Source organism: Mesocricetus auratus, unplaced genomic scaffold, assembly GCF_017639785.1.
Source record: "Mesocricetus auratus isolate SY011 unplaced genomic scaffold, BCM_Maur_2.0 Super-Scaffold_100004, whole genome shotgun sequence".
Classification (NCBI taxonomy): Eukaryota; Metazoa; Chordata; class Mammalia; order Rodentia; family Cricetidae; genus Mesocricetus; species Mesocricetus auratus.
In genome coordinates, this window is record NW_024429189.1 from 39,644,646 (window position 1) to 39,668,732 (window position 24,087).

General features: G+C 43.7%; 1 protein-coding gene across 3 annotated transcripts in view; it reads left to right on the forward strand.

Moving 5' to 3' along the window:
• Positions 1–23,012, forward strand: part of LOC101837645 (cytochrome b reductase 1) — a 32,643-nt gene extending 9,631 nt beyond the window's left edge. Inside the window, exons 2-5 of one of the 3 annotated variants that reach the window (XM_040745551.1) lie at positions 4,607–4,815; positions 17,934–18,088; positions 18,782–19,095; positions 22,642–23,012. In XM_040745551.1, coding sequence (XP_040601485.1) covers positions 4,607–4,815; positions 17,934–18,088; positions 18,782–19,082 — 665 coding nt within the window. In that variant the 3' untranslated portion in view covers positions 19,083–19,095; positions 22,642–23,012. Of the gene's footprint in view, positions 1–4,606; positions 4,816–17,933; positions 18,089–18,781; positions 19,266–22,641 lie in introns of those variants that run through there. The other 2 variants (XM_040745550.1, XM_040745552.1) reach the window with 2 other exon arrangements.
• Positions 23,013–24,087: the final 1,075 nt, after the last annotated feature.

Below are 24,087 nucleotides of genomic sequence, written 5' to 3' on the forward strand. Positions count from 1 at the left end.
AAGGTGTGTCACTGAACTGAGAACTCACCAATTTGCATAGTCTGGCTGGACAGCAAGAAGCCCCTGGGACCTGTCTCCAGCCCCAGTGCCCACACTGAAGTCCTCATGATTACACACGAAGCACTTTTCCCTCTGAGCCTTTCCTTCAGCTCCCAGATAGTACTTTTTAAAGAGGATCTGGGCTGGTGATATGGTGCACTGTATAGAGGTGCTTGTGGCCAGGCTTGATGACCTGATCCCAAATCCCATATGGTAGCAGAACTGATTTCTGAGAGTTGTCCTATAGCTTCACACATGGGCAGCAGTACATGTACACACACACACACACACACACACACAAATTTTAGAAGAGGACCTATTGCAACAAAAACTGAGATGTCAGCTAGTTAGCTAGTTTAACCTAACCATTTCATAATACATAACAAAAGATCACGTTGTATGGTCTAAATATATTCAAATGTTTAAATATATCTTTTTTTGAAACGGGGTATCGTGTAGCCCAGTGTGGCCTGGGACTCACTCTGTAGCCCAGACTAGCCTAGAACTAGCAATAATCCTCCTACCTCTCAGTGCTGGGAATACAGGTGGGAACCATCCTTTCCAGCTATATCTTACTTTTAAAAAACAAAGTTGAAAGAATAGGTGGTGGCGGCGGCGGTGCACACCTTTAATCCCAGCACTTGGGAGGCAAAGGCAAGATCTCTCTGACTTTGAGGCCAGCCTGGTCTACAAAGTGAGTTCTGGGACAGCCAGGGCTTCACAGGGAAACCCTATCTCAAAAAAAAAAAAAAAACAAAAGTAAACAAACAAACAAAATCAAAAACAAAACAGAACAAACATGAGAATCTATTTATGTGCTGAGAATACAGAATTAATTGCTTCTTCATTATTTTTTTTTCCGCAGATACTTTGTGACTTCCCAGTATGTGACAGGTGCAAGACATGTTTATAGACATGTTTGTGCTTTCATGAGTCACAAGGTTTAAGCATAGGAGAACTATGATCAGGCATTTTCTGTATCTGGGGACTTATGTGCCCCCTAAGTCCTCTATCCTTGACCTGATCTCAGTTTGACAGACTCGGGTTTTACATGTGACAGACACTTGCTTATGTAGATGGGAGGAGCGAGGGCATCAATCCAGAGATCACCTCCTAGAGAATGTATAGTTTCTTACATCCTGAGTCTTGATTATGCAACTATGCTCTAACAAGTTTGCTAATAATTTGACTGCATTTCTGTCTTGACTTGAGGAAAATTACATGCAGTTATGAGTTCCCCCTTGATCTTAACTTTTTTACAGTAGCGTGTTCTACCACCCATTGCTTTTCCTCTGGAGGGCCCTGGGAGTGTCTTTCTCCTGCATTTCACGCTTGCCCTCCTTTCCTGGTGGGAATGGCCCTTCGGATCAGAGCCCCCAGAAGAACCCTTGTTTTCATCACCCCACTCCTGCTCCCTCTCCTTCCTTCTCACCCAACCTCAGGAATACAGTCTAGGTTGGGTTGGGGAGCAAGAGCTGATACATGCCACTCTCTAGACAGTTTCACGGCTGCTAGGAGTAGCTTCCTCTTTTAAAAATGTGGTCTGATTTGTTAAGCTCACCCAGTTTTCCTTAAACCCACGGTATTTTGGATATTTATATATTTTGGGAAATGTGTAAACAGCATTTTTACACCACCCTTCACTTGTCCAGAGAGCCTTTTGAACACACTCAGCTGTGCAGATTCTGGGAAGCCTGGGCAGATGTGGAAAACCCCTTGAGTCCTTCACAGGAAGACTTCACATCACACAGCTGCCTGTGACGGGTGGAGCCTAACTGGCTATACCTTCACAAACTTATAAAACACCTTTTACTGTTAAAACGATAAGGAATCCTTTTACTCACACAGAAAATAACACACACACACACACACACACACACACACACACACAAATCCCTGTGCCCTGACCACACAGATAACGTATGTTACGATTAGCAACCACATTTCAAAAAAAAATTAGGCTTGAACTTAGAGCTCATGAGAATCCTAGCCTGAGAGGAAACAATAGAAGAGATGGAAAAGTACCACCAAGGCTTTAAAATTGTAGTTGTCTGGGTTCATTTGGATCAGTGACAAAAGCAGGTAACCCACTTCAGAACGGCCTCAGGCTTTCCCCTCAGGAAAATGACCACAGCCATCAGTGAAGGCTTAAATATGCTCTGTCCCTGCCATTACTGCAGAAAGAACGTTATCGAGAAACCAGTTTAAAACTGCTTGCCACCTGAGAGCTGAGGCTCCTTGAGGTCAGGAGTTCAAGTGCAGCCTGGGTGGTAACAGTGAGATCCTGCTCTAAACAAAGCAACAGCCGGCAAAGCAAACACACTTTTACATGATTGCAAATGGTTTAAAACTCAAGTTTTGAGCCAGGTGGTGGGAGCACGAGGTGGGTTTCAGTTTTTCGGGCTTTGTTTGTTTGTTTTTTGTTCTTTTTTTGGTTTCAGTTTTATGTGAAGTTTTGGCACATTCCTCTATGTTGCCTGTAGTACTGGAAAGAAAAAAACATTTTACCAGAAGTTTTGTTGTCCTTGAATGTTTGATAGTGTGTGTGTGTGTGTGTGTGTGTGTGTGTGTGTGTGTGTGAAACGACATTAAACCAGAGAATGAATGTGTAATTCCCCCATCTCTGCACACCCCCCAGTGCTGGGAATCAAACCCAGGGCCTCGGTTAGGTAAGTGGTCTACCGCTGAGTGTTATATCTCCAGTTATTTTACGTGTCTCTGTATTGTGTGTTTTCACTTCACTAATTTTGCTATTCTCAGATCACACAGATTGTTAAAGGCTTCATGTTATAGATTAAAGGCCACTGAGTCATGGGGTAGAGAGAGGCGTCCACTCTCCATGCTTATATGAGACATGCCCCTGGATACTTAAAGGAGAAAAGGAGAATAACCTGGTGTCTGAGCTGACACTAATTTGGTTTCTAGATTTTGGCCAGTTTGCTGAAAGAGCTTTGTGTATGTTTATTATCAAGAATGTTGTGGGTCTCACACACACAAGTGGGTGGAGCTAGAGAAACCTTTATCAGGGCAGGAAGTCACACTGGTGTGGGTGTCCTGTCTGTGATGTCCTGGGTAAGTAAGATGCCCAGGGGACCTGGAGGGAGAGTGTTGAGAACTTTCTGTATGAGCTCTCACAGTTACATGCGAATCTACAACTAGCTCAAAATAAGACTTTGGAAAACCCTCACGGGCCTTCATACTGTGAGGCTGTGTTAGGCTCTGGGACACAAGGGAGAAAGAGCAAGGCAGGAAAACGCTGAGACGAAATGAAGTGACTGGAGCTAGCCGCGCTGTGATAACTGGCTCGAAGAGATTCACCGAGTCCAGAAATGATTAGACAGTGGGTCTCATTGTCCTCAAGGAAACAAGATCAATCAGTAATGAGCATGCTTTTATTACATTTATTTAGTCTCTCTGTGTGTATACGTCTGTGGGGGGGTGACAGGGCACAGTTGTCCAGATTAGAGGACAATTTGTGGGTTCTGGGGCTCAAACTCAGGTCATCAGACTTGTGACAAGTGCCTTGCCCTCCTGAGTCATCTGAGCAGCCCTCAATGAGCATTTTTATAAAGCACACAGACGCATTGACCAGAGAGCAACAATCCCTTGGAGTTTGGGTTAAGTAAAAGAAATACTGTCCTCTTGGTGAAAGCATCAGGAATGGGACAACAGGATGGAACTCATGGTATTCTACAGTGAAAACTTGAACAAGGTCACATTCGCACCCATATTTGTAGTGTATGAGTGTTTGCCTGTATGTGTGCCTGTATGTATGTATGTATGTATTTGCACCATATGCACGACTGTTCTCTGAGGAGGTCAGAGGTATTACCCAGATGTGGCTGTATATTACAGATGGTTGTAAGCTACCATGTGGGTGCTGGGAACTGAACCCGAGTCCTCTGCAAAAGCAGTAAGTACTCTAACCAGGAGCCATCTCTCCAAACTAAGAAATTTTAATATGCCCAAATTATATTGGTTTCTGATAGTGTCAGGGTCCTTTTCCTTACTTCCTGGAATTAAGAAATACATGGACCACAACTGATAGAGTGGAGCCCGCCTTCCAAAAGACATTATTCAGAATTTTCAATCTGTCACACATTTCCAAAGAGGTAGAATTTTCCTGACATGGATCAGATGGGTGGAGAGGGCACACTGTTGTCTTTGTGACAAATTAGAAAAAGTTCAAAAGTTCATTGTATGCTAGTTAATGTGGACACTTAAAATGCTCTAGGGCTTCTTACTGAATTTTAGTGTATATGTTGAGAAGTACACATAAGGTGCATTCACTGTCTCCTGTGTATATTATTCCATAGTGTGGATCTATTACTAGCCCACGCACTGAGAGCAGACATTTGGGCCCCTATAAATGGTGTCTGCTGGTGAATGTGTGCATCTATTTCTTTGGGGCATAACACTTGGGAGTGAAGGGGCAACATGGGAGGCTGAGAAGGTGTGAGGAGAGAAAGGGAGGCTGGGAGAAGCAGAGGACAAGGGTAAAGTTCCGCAAAAGAGACTGCCGAGTGGTTTACTTTGTGTCGATTTTTAAACTACTTTGTTTCCTTAGCCATCATCGTGTACAGATTGCCATGGACCTGGAAGTGCAGCAAGCTCCTAATGAAATCCATCCACGCGGGGTTAAATGCTGTGGCTGCCGTCCTCGCCATCATCTCCGTAGTGGCCGTGTTTGATTACCACAGTGCCCGAAGTATCCCCCACATGTACAGTCTGCACAGCTGGGTTGGACTGACGGCCGTCATACTCTATGTCCAACAGGTCAGTGTCTTGCTGTGTACATGAACAAAGAGCAAAACAGCCCAGTGACTGTAGATGTCTTCTAAACTTACTCTTTCATTTGTGCCCAGAATAACTCCTGTCTCAAGGGGCAAGGAACCTCAGAATTCACAGCCTGGGAACTCAGATGTGTGATTTGTCATTTTGACACCTGTAGGTAGGGAAGGTGCCATCTCCTAACATCTAGACTAGCATTGCCCAGGCTTCAATTCCACGTTCAGGATTAAGTAGCCTAGGTGAAAGCTATGTGTTCCCTTAGCACATTCTCTGCTGCATTTTAGGTTAACCTTTCCTACGTGACAACACTGATTCTTTTGACCTTTTTGCAAGGTCTTAAAGGCATGGTGATTCTGTTTTACTTATATGATTTTATTTACTCTTTGCATATATTGTTTAAGGTTTGTATTCTGAAAACACTGTACTGGAAAGACATTTAATGGCATGTGACCCTTGCCAGTTTTATGCCACAGAGTAAAAGCTAATGTTCTGAGTCTTTTGGCTCTTTGTCACTTTGTTGAGAAATCTTGGCAAATGGCATTGATTCATTGTCCTTCCTTGTTAGCACAGTGTATAGCAACGTCCTAGTTGGGTATCATTGTGAACTTTCTTTTTCTATGGCTACAGAATGAGACTCTAGATGGGTACGTACCTCCTCAAAGCTTGTCCTAAAATAAATGACTACTTAAGAAAGCAAGCCCTCTCACCAGACATTGGTCATTTTTCTCTTAGATACTTATATATTGTTTAAACCTTGAATCATGATGTGTTTTCATTAAATAATGGTTAATCTCTTGGGACACTCTTAGTTATTTGGATCTATTAGCCATCCTGGAGTTATGAGTTGGAAATGGAAAGGAGCCAGTCAGGAGGTAGATACAGAATAAAAAAACTCCACACCCACTGTAATCTTCCCAATCAATAAGGAAATAGCTTTAGTTGGATAGCAGAGCCTCTCTCAGATCTCTGGGTCTGGCTTAAGCTTCTGAGACCTCAAAGCACACGTCCAGTGACACACTTCTTCCAACAAGGCCACACCTACTCCAATAAAGGCCACACCTCCCAACAGTGCAACTCTCTATGAGCTATGGGGGCCGTTTTCATTCAGACCACCACAAGCAGATTAGAGCGATACAATGATACTGAAAGAGAAAGGTAATGTAGAAATATCTTTCCCTTTTCAATTAATATCTATGTTTAATGTAATTTTCAATGTGAACCTAGTGGGAATCATGAAAAATTATTACACAGAAGGATAAATAACCAAAATAACCAAGAAGCTTTTCAGAATGAAATGAAAGAACACCTTCCTTGTTTCAAATGAGTTATCAGCAAACAAAACAAATACAAGAAAGGGCCAGAGAGGCTAGAAAAGTCCAAGTATGTATAAGAACTTTTTCATGTTATAATAACACTTATTTAACAGATTCTGCGCATTTAAAAAACCATACATACTATATCATATAATAGTAAAAAAAAAAAAACCCCTAGGTTAAGGACCTAAATTCAAAAACCAAAGACAAGGAAAAGAGAAAAAAATGTGTATAATTTGTGTGGTGTCAGATAGGGGATGCTAGAAAGTTGGCAAAAAAAATCCAAAAGTCATCTAGGGGGAAAATGCATATTTACTACATTGCTTTTTAAAATGTTTGTGACATAAAACATCAAAGTAAACAGAAAAGACTTAAAAACTGTGGGAATAGTTACATGCCATGTGTCATTGGGTAAGCAACACTAAACATTAACGATAAAGAAGTCAACCAAATAGAAAAGGCTTGGGGCCATTGAGACAGCTCAGCAGGCGAGGATGCTTGCTGCCAAACTCAACAAGCTTAGCTGGGTCCCTTGGACCTACATGCTAGAGAGACCTGACTCCTGCAGGCTGTCCTCAGACCTCCACGAGTGCATTGTGGCACATGCTTGCCCTGGCACTTGAGCTTGCTTGAGAGAACGCATCTTGGGTTATCACAATTAAAGCAAACCCATTCTGTGGTATTCCTAGAAGAGTTGGAGCCTGGTGGTAAGAGCCTCTAGAAAGCTAAGACTCTTCAGGTAACTGGTGCAGCGGAAAGCACTTCTGAGACCAGAATGTGGAAAGCCAGAATCCAGGTTGTATTGTGAGCCTCAGCAAAGGGAAAAGACGGTGCTTGGAGTAGTACTGCGTCTGCATCGTACTGTGTCTGCATTGGGATCTTGCACGGTTCGCCCCCAGAAGGCTGTCATGGCTTGAAGAGCTTACCAAAAGAGTAAAAGAGGCCAGCTCAGCGGGGAAACAAAGCAAAGCAAACAAACCGAAAACTAAGGGTGGGCTATCAGTAGTTCAAAGCCAGCCCCGGTAACTTAGTAAGACATTGTTTCAACATGAAAAGTAAGGACTGGGGAAGCTGCTCGGTGGCAGATCATAGCTGGGTGTGTGCAAGGCCTCTAGGATAAATCCACGGTAATGAGGAACCAGTTTTCAGATCCCAGAGAAGAAGACAGTGGCACCGTGAATGCTGTGTCTTGCGGCCACCACTTTTGTAGGGAGGACAGGATACCTAAGTCTCCAAGAGCCACACTTCAGTCTTAGCCACGTTGCTCCCCGCCTCCCACGCAAAGCTATCTTAGTTTATGAGGTCAGTTTGTGCTCCTTCAGCTCAATGCAAGCAACAATGCCAATTCGGAGGAAGAGAGATTTTAAGATTAAATGTTCTCTGGGGCTTGAGTTCACCGTAAAGTCAGGATTTGCCTGCCAAACAGTTGGTGTCTGGGTTGTTTGATTAACAAACTAGAAGAAGGCAAACTATAATACCTCCAACAGCCTGATGGGCTGTCAACATTTCAAGTCCAGGATTCTTTTCTCCCTGTGGGATGTAGCTTGTAGGACATTAAAATCAAACAAGCCCACGTTTGTACACATATGCATGCGTATATAGAAGTTATGAATCACCACCATAACTATAGGAACGTCTGTGATTTCACAGCCTACCTAGTTCGGGAAACAGGGGCCGCCCACCCTCTACCACCCAGTCTTGATCACGCATTTCTGGAGCTGCTCCTGTCTCTAGAAGTCCCCAGCCTCCGCGAGTTTTCTTTTCCTTGCTCTCCGACTTTGCTTTATACTTTTACCACATTCTGTCAATCAGTAGATTGACACAAGATAGAAATGTGCTCTTCATTGCGGTAGAATGAATGAAAAACGGCTCCCATAGTCTCGGCATCTGAATACTTGGTCCCCAGGCGGCACTTTTGGGGGATGTTTAGGTGGCACAGCCTTGCTGGAGGAAGTATGTCACGGGGTAGGCTTTGAGAGCAGAGGCCTCCCACCACACCTAGCTCACTCTTCCTGCTGGGCAGTTGTTTTGAAGGTGGCGGCTTTCAACTTCCTGTTCCTGCTACCATTCCTGTCTCTTCCTGCTGGAACTCTTAGCCAAAATAAACTCCTCCTCACTCTATGAATTGCTTTGCTCATTGTATATCATCACTGCAACGGAAAAGTACTACATTCTTTTGACCTCTTTGATTGAACTTTGTTAAAAAGGTTTGTACTATATTCCAAATTCAATTGCAACTTTTAATTTTTTTATTTTAACTTTTTTATTTTACATGTTATGTAAAATAATTTTTTAAAAATTTTTGCATGTGTGAGTGTTTTGCCTGCATGTATGTATGTGCACTACAAGCATGCCTGGTGCCCTTGGAGGCCAGAAAGGGGCATCAGATGTCCTGGAACTGGAGTTATGGATGACTGTGAGTCGCCTTATGGGTGCTGGGGACCAAACACAGGTTCCTGGCAAGAGCAAGTGCTCTTAACCAGTGAGCCACCTCTTCAGCCCACAGCTTTTTTAGAGCAACTAATTCATTCCGTTCGCTGCCATCTAGACTTTTTGTTTGTTTGATGGGACCAAGCTGATCTCCAACTTACCATGTGGCAGAGGATGATCTAACTCCTGATTCTACTGCCACCACCTCCCAAGTGCTGGGACCAAAGGTGTGTACCACCATACCCCATTTATGTGGCACTGGGAGATAACCCAGGGCTTTGTGCATGTGAGGCGTCCTAGCTTGATTTTCAGTTACTGTGATGAAACACTAAACAAAACCAAACAGGTTATTGTCTATTTATTATCAAGGAAAGCGAGGGCAGGACCTCGGGACAGAAGTCTGGAGGCAGGAACTGATGCAAAGACCATCATGGTATATGCTATTTACTGTTTTCTCTCTTTGGCCCACTCAGCTTGCTTTTTAAAATTCAATTTACATGTTTTATTTTACACGAATTGGCAGTTTGCCTGCCTGTGCATCTGTGTGAGGATGTCCAGTCCTCTGGAACTGGAGTTACAGACAGTTGTGAGCTGCCATGTGGGTGCTGGGAATTGAACCTGGGTCATCTGGGAGAGCAGCCAGTGCTCATAACCTCTGAGTCATCTCTTCAGCCTCCTCAGCTTGCTTTCTTATATCATCCAAGATCTCCTGCCCAACGGTGCTATAAATACAGTGGGCACTGTCTTCCCACAACAATCATTAATCAAGAAAATGCCCCTCAGACTTGCCTTGTAAGCAGTCTGATGGCAGCAATTCCTCAAGTGAGGTTTCCTCTTTCCAGATTACTCTAATAGTTGAAAACTAACCAACTCAATAGGCAAGCACTATACTGACTGAGCCCCTAAGCTCCCCGCCTTTTTTTTAGAGACAGGATCCCACTATGTAGTGCAGGCTGGTCTCAAACTCACAACCCTCTTTCTCCTCTTCAAACTCTTAATTTCTAACTAGTGAGTATAAAAAGATGTCTTTGGGCTGGTGAGACGCTCGGCGGATAAAGGCACATTCTGCTAAGACTGACAACTGAGTTTGATTCCAAGGACCCACAAAGTGGGAGGAGAGAACTAACTCTCACAAGTTGTTCTTGACTTCAACACTCCACACCAAGGCACATCTACACACACACACACACACACACACACACACACACACGCACGCACACACGCACGCACGCACGCGCACACACACACACACACAAAACTTTAGATTGTAAGAAAATAAATAAAATATTTCTTTTTGTGGTTCTCATGCTTACTTTGTTCATTGTCTAATACCTGTTTATTTCTTTTGTCCATAACAAAATGGGTCTGTATTTCTTTAAGGACTTACATGGATTCTGAATCAGCTTCCTTTTTATTGAGATGTGTTACTGTATTTTCTTCCAATTTGAATCTTGCACTTTTCTTCTCTCTCTTTTGATAAATAGAAATTCTTGGTTGCAGTGCAGCCAAGTGAATCATTTTCCAAGTAGGGTTACAGTTTTTCAATTTTGTTTTCTTTCTATGACTTTATTATGAAGTCCCCACCTTCCCCATCCTAACTTATATCAAAGCATTCTCTCTCTCTCTCTCTCTTTCTCTCCCTCTGTTTGTTTTGTTTTCTGAGAGGATCTTACCATGTGGCCCAGGTTGGCCTTGAACTCAAATTGCTGCCCCTGCCTCCATCCCCTTGAGACTATTAATAATATCTAAGCTCTTACCCCATCTGGAATCTGCTGTGGAATGTGCTGTGACTTTGTACTTCCCCTTCATTTTTCTCCATATGTATTATTTTCACGGCATCTTTCCGTGACGCGGCCCTGCTCTCGCCATCCATCTGCAATGGCAGCTTTGTCACGTGTTTAGATCTCCACATCCTAGACAGCACAGGAGGAACTGGGGAATGTTCTGGAAGTGTGTAGAAGTGTGTGGAATGAGAGATAAGAATCCTTGACTCCTGTTTCGGGAAGGATGTTTCTAAGAGTTTACTGTGGAGTAGTCTTGCTTTCCATCTCCTATCGATGTTTTGTAAGAAGCTTTCATTACTCTATGTATAACAGGAGTAAATGTAGGGTTTTATTGCATGCTTTTTCTCTATTGACATAAACATTATTTCTCTTCTTTAATCCACTAATATAATCAATGGCATCAGCAGATTAAATTTTTAAACAATGAACTGAAAATTTATTTGATCATCTGGACATTCTCTGTGTTCTGAAATATCTGGATTCTTAGTTCTTTTTCCTCTGTGTTCTCTGGACTTCTCAGAAATTTGGTTTCACAACACTTCTTGGTTTTGTTTAGAGCAAGGGACATTGGCTGGTGGCTTCTTCCTTGCCCACATTCAAAGGACAGGCAGTGTTTACAAACACAGGATTTGCAGTTAGGGAGACCTCTGTTTGTTTGTTGTTTGCTCATTTGGTTGTTTGTTTTGTTTCTTATTTATTTGGGTTTTAGTTTAGTTTTGTTTTTAGACAGGGTCTCATTGTGTAGCTCTGACTGGCCAAGAACTCCCTATATAGACTGGGATAACTCCTAAAGATCAGCCTGCCTCTGCCTCTCAAATACTGGAACTAAATGCCACCATGTAGGCGAGACCTGTTTGACACAGTGCCTACATTTGGTAGGTGGTGACCTTAGGTGAGTTACTTCTCACCTACGGAAGTAAGGCTTATGATCCTTCACAAAGTCACAGGAATCAAAAGCAAATCACGCTTGAAAAGGCTCAACCCTGGGCAGAACACATTGAAATGATATGTTAACTGTTGTCACTGGAGTGTAAACGTGTGGCAGGCGCCTTTGTGATCTGAAAAAGGCAGCTTTCATGTTTACTAGGGGTCATGGTATCTTCTTCATGGTCAAGACCATGCATTTTATGTCAATGAAATTTGTATTTAGCAAAGTTAAATATCTGTTACAGTGAAGTATCTTCCTAAGCAGGTACATGCATCATTCCACAAGACTAACACGGGCTCAGAGAGACAGATTCTCTGTGTTTGTGATGCTTTTGGAGAGAGTCGAGTAACTGGGTATTTGGTAGGTGGTGGGTTCCAAGTGTTCTAGGAGAGTACTCTGATGATAAAGAGGAACAGGAGGTTCCACTGAGACCTGGGCCACAGTCCTAAGGTTGAAAGATCAGAGTGTCCTCTAGCCTATGGGAAGAGTTTGTTATATTTGAGGAAGAGGAAGGAATCGAGGCTGCCAACGGGTGTGTGTAGAGTGAAGCCTTTTCCTTGCCAGCCGCTTTGGTTTTTCCCCAACAGTCGCCTGGGCTCTGCCACGTTGTAGTCCCCAAATATCACACAGGACACTGTATTAATTATGAAGCTGTTGGCCATTTGCTTGTTTCTTATTGGCTATCTCTGACTTAAGTATTTACTCCATAATTGTTAATCTAAGTATTTCTCTTACTGGAGAAAGGGTCTGGACTTCTTACCCCTATGGCGGTTACATCTTGACTCCCTGTGTTTCTCCTACCCAGAGTACTCCTGGACTCCTAGTTCCACTTATCTTGCTTCCCTATTGGCCAACAGTGCTTTATTGACATATACACAGGACTTCCCCATCAGGTGTGAATGTGAATTGGCAGATGTCAAGGCATCCGTATAGGAAGTCTAGTGGACGGGGTTCTGGGGTTCAGAGGAGGGATACGTTGGCACAGAGGGGTGATAGATCCCAATGATATTTAGGGCGAGAGACTTAAAGAGTAGACTTGGGAAGAAAGCGATTGAAAGGATGAGGGTTAGTGGGCGGTTGAGAAGAGGACGGGGTTGGGGGGAGCCCCCCCCAGGACTTGAGGGAAGATCTGCAGACATGATTTGGAAATTGCCCATCAGGACTGGTGGTAGGAAGTCAGTGATGACCTTGGAGGGCAGAAGCAAGGTTGTAGTGGTGGATTGAAGAGGAAGCAGAAAAGCTCTGCCAGGCCCTTTGGGCAAGTGGAGTAGGAAGACTGCGGGCAATGTGCAGTCTATGAGTCACTGAGCAGTGCTATGAGTGAAGTTGGTATTTGGAGATTTGGGGAATGTTTGTGTGGGTTTTTTCTTCTGCTTTTCATTAGAGAAGTTTTGGCATGTGAAAATACTGACAGGATGCCACCAGAAAACGAGGGTTATGTGAGAACTGGAAAGACACAATAAAGTAAAAGCAGGTCTCCAGAGGCAGGCTGTAGAGCCGCTGGAAAAATCAGAGATGCAACACCAGATTCGATGTCACTGAAGCAGGGGAGGAGTCCTTGGGTTGGAACACTTGTTTGGTATCCTGACAGCACACCAAAGCCCTTCTCGGAAGCAGCGCCTGGCCTGCCAAGAGGAAGTGATCATGAGGAGGACAGCATGAACGGAGGTCTGGTTGGTGGAGCTGACAGCAGAGCTGAGCTCCTCTCAACCAGGAGTTTCCACTGATGCAGCCTCCCTGGGTACCATCTCTCCATTGGACCCAGCAGCCACGGTTAGGGCTGAGCCAGGCTGGGATGTTGCCAGGGGCACGCAATGGAAAGGTGATGCAGCAGGGATCTGTAGGGTATCGGCCAGAGGCAGATCAGCCATTTCAGTGGCCATAATCTGCTTTATGGGCAGCCATGGGCATGTTTTTCATATGCTGGCTAGAATTTCTCACCTTGAAAGCAAAGTGTCAGCTTGCTCTTGCATGTAAAAACCATGACTTGGATACAAAGGAAGCTAGGATTTCTCAAAGCCTGGTCACCAGGGCAGTAGCGTTGGTATCTCCAGGGAAATGAGAAGCGTGGGCTCTCAGCTTCCACCCAGATTGACTCGATTAGAAAGAAACCACGGGACTGGGGATGGAAATCTGCTGTGTAGCGACTCTCCCAGGTCATTCGGGTGTCTGCTCACGCTTGAGAACAATCAGTGAATAACACAAGATTAGACACGACAGTAAGATTTAAAGAAAGATTTATTCATTTTTAGCTCATGTATGAGTGCTTGCCCGCATGTATGTATGTATACCATGTGCATGCCTGTTGCCTTTGGAGCCAGAAGAGGGCATCAGACCCCTAGTAAATGGAAGTAGGGGAGATTGTGAACTGCCATGTAAGTGCTGGGAAACTAACCTGGGTCCTCTACAAGATCACCAAATGCCCTCAGCCACTGAGCCATCTCTCCAGCATACACACACACACACACACACACACACACACACACACACACACACACACACACACACACACACGCAGCCCCTGTTTGAAAGATAAAGTCTTACTGGTCTTACTGTGGAGCCCAGCCTGCCGTGGAAACTTGCTGTCATTCTCCTGCCTCAGCTTCCCAAGTGCTGGGATTCCAGGCATGTGCCACCACACCTGGCTGTGTTAGAGCGAGCCCCACACAAGCACAGTGAGCACGAGGAGTGCAGGGAGCTGCCTCATCTTGTGCAGCAGACCTAGCACTCAAGACAGCTTCCAGTTCAAAATTGCAAAGGTTTCAAAATTTATGGAAAATGAAGGCGTGAATGCATATGTAGAATAGCAAAGGATGGAGGGGGAGGTAGGGAAAGCTTCCATGTAACCGGTAACTAAATTGAGTTATCAAATCTACCTCCAACCCCTGTCTCCCACAAAGCAAACAATATCTGATATGAATGAAAGCTAGCCGTATATCTGTGTCCTGCTCTCATGAATGACTTTTGCAATAAAAGTTTTGTAAAAATGTCTCGAAGTTCACATATACTTCTTTAAAAAAAAAAAAAGACAACTGTTTCAGTAGGGCACAGTGACACAGGCCGGTGACCCCAGCATTTGGGAACTGAAGGCAAGAGAAACAGAAATTCAAAGTCATTCTCAGTTGCTTAGTGAGTGTCAAGGTCAGCCTGGGCTAACACATCTATTTCTTAAGGTGGGATAAGATAGCACAATGGAGATATTCACATATTTAAAGAGAGTAATAGCCAACTGGGTAAAGCTTAACTGTTTAAAACAGGCTCTATAAAAGTAAACCTTTTCTGGGAGTTGGTGGCACAAGCCTTTAATCCCAGCACTCAGGAGGCAGAGGCAGGCGGATCTCTATGAGTCCCAGGCCAGCCTGGTCTACAGAGCAAGTTCCAGGACAGGCTCCAAAGCAATACAGAGAAACCCTGTCTCGAAAATCCAAAACCAACCAAACAAGCAAACAAACCAGGATTAAGATCATGTTATGTTTTGCTTTCATCTCTAAGTAATACATTTTTAGATTTTATTTCTCCTTACCTCCCGGGACAGGATCCAGTGTGTGAAGAACTGTGTCCACAGTGATGATTCCTGCTCTCTGGATTGTGGTCTTCAAATCTAAACATACATAAGTAACCAGGACATCCTGTTCACAGGCAGATATCTGGCATCTAGAAAGTCTGACGTAGCAGGCCTGTGTGGGGCTCAGGAATTGCCTCAAGAGCATCTCTTAGGCACTTGAGGCTTATGCTCTCCTGGTCATGTGTTCTATAATCACATTTTGGAAGCTGTTGGCTTTGGGACAGAAGATCTTGAGCTTTTGAGTTCACTAGGTTATAAATTTCTGTCTTCACTTGTAAGGTGGTAAGACTGAGATGGTTAAAAGAAAATAAAGAGTACTGTGAATTATCACGGATTGTAAGTTTGCATCATCACATCTTGAAACACTTTCAACAAAGCCAAGCCTTCCATAATACTCCCACTTCCCTTTGAAATGTAATTTTATTTTATTTTTTTACTAACTTCTTTAAAAGCAAAAATAAGATTTAAATTGCTGAAAGGCTCTGTAAGCAAATGCCTGACTTCCTGCCTACTGGAATCATTGTGCCCTCCAGGATTACGACAGACACATGACTGACTGTGTACTGCCAGCACTTGGGAGGCAGAAGCAGGAGGACCTCTGTGAGTTCAAGGCCAGCCTTGTCTACAGAGTGAGTTCAAGGCCAGCCTTGTCTACAGAGTGAGTTCCAGGACAGCCAGGGCTACATAGTGAGATCCTGTCCTAAAAAACAAAAAGCAAAACAAAACAAAAACATATACACATGATAAGTCACAAAAGAAATGAGATACTTTATGTAAGTAAAGTGTAAAGGTTGAAAGACATTAAAAGATAATTTGATAATGCAAATTAGAATAGGAAATAAATTAGGTACAACTCACCAATATAGAATAGATAATGAAGTATTTTCTCTGAATTTGTCAAATGCAAATGGGCTACACTATGTTATCTCATTTCTTTTGTGACTTATCATTTGTATAAGTTTTTTTGTTTGTTTGTTTGTTTTTCATGACAGGGTCTCACTACTATGAAGCCCTGGCTGTTCTGGAACTCACTCTGTAGATGAACCTGACCTGGAACTCACAGAGATCAATGAGATAATAGTAAGGATCTTTGAGTGGCCTGGCAATGGTGGCTCACACCTTTAATTCCAGCACTCAGGAGGCAGAGGCAGGCAGATCTCTGTAAGTTCCAGACCAGCCTGGACTACCAAGCGAGTTCCAGGACAGCCTCCAAAGCCACAGAGAAACCCTGTCTCAAAAAACCAAAAAAAAAAAAAAAAAACCAAAAAAAAACCAAAAAAACCAAATGATCAAAAAAACAAATGTAAGAACTATGTATTTCACCAGAAGGTCTAAAAAATAGATACAACCGGGAAGTGGTGGTGCACACCTTTAATCTCAGCACTTGAGAGGCAGAGGCAGGTGGATCTCTGTGAATTTGAGACCAGCCTGGTCTACAAGAGCTAGTTTCAGGACAGACTCCAAAGTTACAGAAAAACCCTGTCTTGGAAACCCCCCACCAAAAAAATATACAAAGTTGTGTTTCAGAGAGCTACCAAACAAAATTCCTAGCTTTCATTGAGCTGAACTATATATAGTTCCACACAGAAAGCACACTGTGGCTATCGGGAAGCTTGACTTTTGATGCTAATAGTCACTGGAGGAGTTGTGAGAATATTTTGAAATACCAAGAAGACATGCTCTGGGCCCATTACAGTATATTCAGATGTTAGGATATTAAGTGAACAGTATGATATGCCCACAGTCCATCAAAAGCTCTCCATCCATCACAATGCAAATTGCATGGACTCTAAGTTCTCAAGGTTTTGGACCACCCCCCTCCGGCCTGTGTTCTGGCTCTCCTGCCCTCCTCAGTCTCCCCATGCTGTGTACCAGGAGAAAGGAACAATTACACTAGTGATCTCTTCAGTCTTCTCTACTTTTTACTTTTTCATTAGACGTGTAAATCCTAAATCAATAATTCAATAATCGGATAGCAACTACATCATCTTTTATTTTCTCAAAGAGAGGAGAATACTTACTGGGCAAGAGCTGGGACCAAACTAACAGAAGTGTGGAGGTGGAACAGACCGGCGTGTGCAGGGATCTAACCGGTCTCTGAAAAGAAGTCCACCGCAGACTTAGTCGCTGCGGAAACTAACTCGGCCAGGGCAGCCTTTGTTCTTCCTTGTGAAACATACCGTCAGTTTCTTTCTTCCTGGTTTTGGTTTTTGAGACAAAGTCTCTCTGTGTAGCCCTGGCTGTCCTGGAACTTGCTTGGACTCAGAGATTTGACCACCCCTGCCTCTAGGGGCTGGGATCAAAGGTCATGACGTCATGCCTGGCATCACCTTTGTAGGCTGACCAGATTGAGCTATGTGTCTTCTGTTTGGTTGTAGGGAGAGGAAACAAAAAAACCAAAACAAAACAAAACAAAAAAAAAAAAAGAAAAAGAAAAAAAGAAACAAGAAACATGTTTCCCTTCATACTTAGTAAACAAATTTCTATATCCTTTAAAATGGAGTATTAACTATTAAACAATTAAACTAGACAAATATGTTGAAATGAAAGTATCTGCTGATCCCCAAGATACACTGTTAAGGAAAAAAAAATTAGAAAAATTAGGTGCCCATGTATACATTCAAAAATATCAGCTGTGTAAACTGGGCACACTCAGTCCTAGCCCTTGGGAAGCTGAGGTTGAAGCAGGAGGATTCAAAGCTTGAGACCAGCCTGGGGAGACTCTCTCTGTCTCTGTCTCTGTTTCTTTCTCTCTTTCTCTCTCTGTTTCTCTCTGTCTCTTTCTCTCTCTGTTTCTCTCTCTCTTTCTCTCTCTCTCTCTCTCTCTCTCTCTCTCTCTCTCTCTCTCACACACACACACACACGCACACACACTTCCTAAAAGGATATTTGAGACAAGGATTATTCTAGATGTTACCTTTGGGTGTTGGAACTGTGCACAGAGAAGTTTGCTGTTCATTTTCTGCCCCTTGGTTCTGCCTCTGCCTCCTGAGTGCTGGGATTGAAGGTGTGTGCCACCACACCCAGCTAGAAGAATAATTTAAAGTTGACGGTAATGATAACCATTGTGCTCTGCTGTTCAGCTTGTCCTAGGCTTTTTGATCTTTCTGCTCCCATGGGCTCCGCTGTCTCTCCGGGCAGTCGTCATGCCCATACATGTGTATTCTGGACTTCTCCTCTTCGGAACAGTGATTGCGACAGTCCTCATGGGAGTGACAGAGAAGCTGTTTTTTGTCCTGTAAGTTTGTAGCCTTCTTTCTCTTAGTACTTAAGCTAGAAAATGTTAAGTACTTACTCACTGGGGAAATATAATATAGATAGCTATTTCAAAAGATTTATTTTTTTCTGGCATGAGTGTGTCTATTACATACATGCAGTGCCCTCAGAGGCCAGAAGAGGGCATTAGATCCCCTGGAACTGGAGTTACAGGCTGTTGTAAGACGCTCTGCAGGTGTTGGGAAACCAACTTGGGTCCTCTAGAAGAGCAGCAATGCTTTTAACTGTTGGGTCATCTCTCTAGCTCCATAGTCATTTTATTATTAAAATTTAAACTTAAAATATAATTTATCATCCCATACACATAGTATATAATATTACTAAAAACAGAATTACTGGGGTTATGAGTTGTGCATTCATCTTTTGGGGATGCATATTTTTTAAAACTAACTGTAATTATAGTATGTATACATTATTGTTTGAATCTTTTTCGGGTTTCTAAATGACATGAGGTATCCCAAGTGCTATATGTATTTTTTTCTTACTTGGAATTTTAGTGTATTTTACAGTGTGAATCACAGGATAACCTAAATGTCTCTTTAATGCCATGCTGCAAGGACATTTATGTTGAATCTGTACCGTGGTTCACTCTGAGCAGGTGGATTCGGTGTACGCAGTGTGCTCATAACTGGGTCCACTTTCTCTTTCTTCATAGGAAAAATCCTTCATACCATTCATTCCCACCAGAGGGTGTTTTCACAAATACCCTGGGCCTTCTGATTGTGGTATTTGGAGCCCTCATCTTCTGGATTGTCACCAGACCACAGTGGAAACGTCCCAGAGAACCCGGCTCTATCCTTCTTCAGCCAAACGGAGGCGCGGAGGGAATGGAAGGCGCCATGGCGATAAGCACCAGCCACAGCCCAGACTCAGCAGACGCGGAGCTAAGCAGCGAGAGGGCAGCCAGGAAAAGAACCCTCGGCCTTGATGACGCTGGCCAGAGATCCACCATGTGAAATGGACAGCCATGTAGCTTCCTTCCAAAGTCAGACCTACAGTTCAGCTTCTCCTGCCTAGCCTTGGGTGACTTGGGTTCGCAGTGCCAATGTATACTGTGGTCACCAGGGAGGATTTCCTGAGAGAGATTGTATTGTGAGGCCTGTGAACTTACCAAATGTAAAAGAATGTGATCCGCCTAAGTAGTGACTGTTTCTTCTGTGTTCTTGAGGACCCCCTCACTGGACACGCTGCCAGCGGCTTGTTTGCCGAGCTAGCAGCACCCTTGGCTTCTCGCTATGCCCCATTAATTCTGGGAGCCTAGCAATTTCAGAACGAGGTAGAACCAGTCCTGACTTTTAAAATAAGATCACAAATAGCTGGAACAATGTTTGGACCCTTATGCCACACAACTATTGTGGGTAAAACTCGTTGCGGGGAGCGGCACTTGAGGGAAATAATTAGTTCCCTTTTCCCCATGGTGGCCTTCCGTTCCCTCTCCAACTAATTCGGGCTCACCTGGGCCCTGAACATGAGAGTATTCATGATGGTGTTTTGGAGCAGTTTCTGGGTTAAAGACAACTAAAGAGATCTCTGGTTAGACCTGGAAGATTTTCTTACACCCAGCCCAGTGCCTAGACTCCCAGGAGCTGGTTTCTTCACAGTTCAGCTGAACTTCTTGCAATGCAAACACGCCTGAGCTCAAGCCAAAAGAACCGCTTTTCACCCACACACCGTGACGACGCTTTCCATCAAGTTTCTGTTTTATTTTTCAGAGTGCTGCCCTGGCTCTTACTATGTGCCAGAACTCTCCTACTAAGCACTTTACACATACTAGCTCCTTCAGTCTCCAGACAGACGTTGTAGACAGGTATTGTTACCAGCCCCGTTTTTAGGTGAAAGACCTGAAGCTTGGAGAGGTGCGTAACTTGGCCCAACATCACATACCTCCTAAGCTGATGGAACTGACATTCAAACCCTGGCAGTCTGGCTCCCCTGTCGGTGGTCCTCCATTTAACTATGCTCCTTTCCCATTTATACTTCCTGGCAGCACTGTGGTCCACCCCCGAATAAAGTCGCTGAGTGGAGTTGTTACAGGACACTGCCTTACCCTTGGTCCTCTTCCAAGGAGACCCTGTAGAGAGTGGGAAAGGCGCCATAAAGTCTTAGATGAAGACCTTGGGGCCTCAGCCACTTCCACAAGCCACAGCCTGCCTCGACGCCCTTTTAATTTTAACAGGGCATTTATCTGTCTTGCTGACAGGAAGGTCTGGGCTAGGAAAGCCTTCAAGATTAAGTGCTTGTCCCTCACAATCCTAGCTGCTGTCCTTCCCTGGGGCCATAGGCAGTTCCTCTCCTGACTTTTGTTCTTAGTAGAGGAGTGAAATTCAGTGGTCAGACTTCTGTGTCAGCTCTGAGGTAAACCTGCAGTAATAACTGCAGAAATAGCAACTCATGGAGATTGGTTTTTTTTTTTTCCCCTTTTGCAGGGAGCCATGAGTTGTGGCCGCCATTCCAAGATGGCACTGGGCCCCTGCAGGGCTGGAGTAAACAACTCCATATAGGGTCATAACCAGAGTCACCAGCTCGAGCATGCTCAGTGTCTTCAGCTTGCTGGGCCAATCAGGGAGCCTGAGGTGGCTGCCAGGGGTGCTCGACCAATAGGACAGTTGCACGCTGCCTCAGCTCCTATATAAGCAGCTGCAGTCTTTGTTCGGGGTCCCTCGCTTCCTGCTCTCCCTTCAACCAAGAGGCTCCAATAAAGCGTGATTTGGGAAGAATCCTTGTCTGGTGGTAGTCTTTCCTGCTGGTCAGGGAGTGCTCCACACCCTTTCACTCTGTTTTCTGATTGTGACACTTGGGCATGGATGTGTGAGCCTGTAGTTCCAGCTACTTGAGAAACTGATGTTTGAGGATCAGTTCAAAGCCAGCCTGGGCAACATAGTGAACCCTTCTCTTGAGTTTTTGATGGAGTCTCTAGAAACCCAAGATGGCCTTCCTCTTTTTGTAACCTAAGGTGACCTTGAACATGTAGTCTTTCTTGCCTTCACTTCCCAAATGCTGGATTACAGGCATGTGCCAGGAGTCACCAGCTACCACGTCTTAGCACAGCTCTATCTTTTAAATAAAAAACAGAGACAACATAAAACACAATGTGGAGGAAAAAACTTGTAGTTTACAGCAAAATATACCCAACATGTTTGGTGTGTAGTGAAAAATCCTTTTAGCTAATATGATTATTTCCACAGCCAGGTGTGGTGGCACACACCTTTGGTTCCAACACTCGGGAGGCAGAGGCAGGTGGATCTCTGAATTCAGGGCCAGCCTGGTCTATGGAACGAGTTCCAGGACAGCCAGGGCTGTTTCACAGAGAAACCCTGTCTCAAAAAACAAAACACAAATATGGTTATTTCCAAAGACCAAGTACAACTCACAGTCTATCAGAGCTCTTAAACTTCATAACAATTCAGAATTCCCTCAGTGCATCATTTCTTTCCTCTTATTTAATCAATTCCATTCCCAAAATCAGCTAACAGCATCAGAAGGACTATGAGGGACCAACCTAGGGTCACTCTTCAGCTAGACAGTGAATTCAGGCCAGCCTGGGATACATGATACCTATCTTAGAAGCCCAACAAATAAATAAAGATCATATAGTGCTAAGTAGGAGTAATTACACCAAACAGTTTGCTAAACGATGACTCACTGTAAAGAGCTGGGTCAAATCCTGGGGTGATTTGGGGGGGAATTGCAGGCTCGTAACCGAGCCCCAAGAATCATGGTACCTTTCCTTTCCTGGTGGGCCCACGGAGGCTCTCAGTGCAAGGCTGATTGCGTGGCACTGGAATAGCTCCACTGGGAGCGTGAGAGCACCCCTCATCTCAGCCCTCTCTTTTCTCTCAAGTGGGCTAATGTGAGGGTAATATTAGAGGCACTTCTTTTCTTCTCCAGCTTTTGTGAAAGGATGCATAGCACAATATATCGAAAAGATCTTTCTATTTGAGACTCTTCTTTTAATGGGCTCTTTATTCCAATGATAATTATACCTTTATCTTTCAAAAGCTGATGTTTCCTACCTAAAGCATCTCCCCCCCAAAAAAATATCACATTAAAAAGTCTGCAAAGAATAGGGGAGAAGAAAGCCCTGGGTATCAATTCCAAACAGTGATTGAAACCTCCCCAAATAATTATAGCTTATATCCTCTACAGAGATTATCTGGCTTGGCTTACCCCATAATCTAATTTCAGGAAAGAAAGCTTTATTTCAACACTGATCTACGTCAACATGAAAGCCTTATCTTTCCCAGGGCTTGGTGAGCAATCCAAATGAATATACTATATTGAATTAATGTCATCAAAAGCGTGCTGCTTTCCTGTGCTTGTGTCAAACAGAGCCCACCCTCCACGGCACGTTCTTCCTGTTAGCAGTGTGGTTTTCTTTGAATCTGTGCACTTAGAATGGAATGATATATTAAGGCAAGCATACTTTTTAAGGACTGGTGACAAGTAGTCTCTGTTTTCTGAAGGACAGCAGCATCAATTGTGCATCTCATATTAATTAGGCTTTCTTCCCTGCAGAGCTGGAGTGCACACTCATTGGCCACGGCCGCACATGGAAAATGCAAAGGAGGAAGTTATGCCTTATGCCAACTCTACTTGTAATGTGATGGATTATTTAGCTGTAGATGTCCATTTTTAAAAAGATAACTCCGACAGGAAACTACTATAGCTTCTAGGTCTAATAGGAACGTAGTGGAGAAAATGACTGTTCTTCATTTATGGGCTAGCTACTGAACACTTTACGTGGGAAATAATTCTATCTATAAATTTGTCTTTTCATCTCAGTACATTGATGGAAAAGTATTGTCTTGACTATTTTATAATTTTGTAGGGAATACATGTATCTATTTTTCTTGACCTTTAATATAGCAATAAAAAGCGACTTCTAAGCTTTTTGTGTGCGTTATCTGTTTGTCCTGGGGTAGTGGGTATAATCATTTTTCTCGAAGTTTCTTTCCCATGATTTATTTTTTAGTTGTTTTTCAGTTGGGTTACTTTCTTTTTAGTTCTTTCACTGAAAGTACGGAGAGCTTTTTCTATCCGCTCTGAGTGCCTGTCTTTCTGTGATGCTGGAGGCAGTGAGACATCAAACACATCCCCTCTGCGCAGGACCCGAGTTGGAGCCCATGGCAACGCGGAAGGGTGCTGCAGACCCTGCAGATAAATGGGGAGAAAAGCACAAACAAGTCTGTCCAGTGCAGTGCCTCTTAAACAGCTGCTCACAGTAACTTTAAAAAATATCTGCTTTTGATTATGTGTATGCCTTTGTGTCTGTGTGGGGGTGTGAGCTATTTATAATTCTTGGTACTGGTGAAGAAACGTTAGAAAAGCCAAGATTAGAAGAAAATCTGTTGACTTCACCCCATATCTTTGCTCTTGCTGCGGTCACTACTTTCTGATGTTTCAAGCCTCTTGTCATGCCCTTCCTGTCTGGAGACTCGCGCTTACTGTTTATTTCCAGGAGGTCTTCTTCTGCACCAGCGTAGGTGCTGTTAGTGGCTGAGCCGTCTTTCCAGTTCCATCAATGCCTGGGTCATTTCAAAATGGACTCCTATGGATTGCCTTTTCACTTGACAATGCACTGCATATAGCTATGTTTTAGTTTATCTATCAGTGTACCTTGTGTTTTGAATATCATGAATAGAAACCTGAAGAGATTCTAGGTTCTGTTACTTGCCCCTAAAGCAGTGGTTCTCAACCTGTGGGTCACAACCCCTTTGGGGTCACATATCAGATATTCACATTACAATTCATAACAGTAGCAAATGAAGCAGCAATGAAATAATTTTATGGGTAGGGGTTACCACAGCGTGAGGAACTGTATTAGAGGGTCACAGCACTGGGAAGGTTGAGAATCACTGCTCTAAAAAGTCTAAACTCCGAGCCGGGCATTGGTGGCCCACGCCTTTAATCCCAGCACTAGGGAGGCAGAGGCAGGGGGATCTCTGTGAGTTCGAGGCCAGC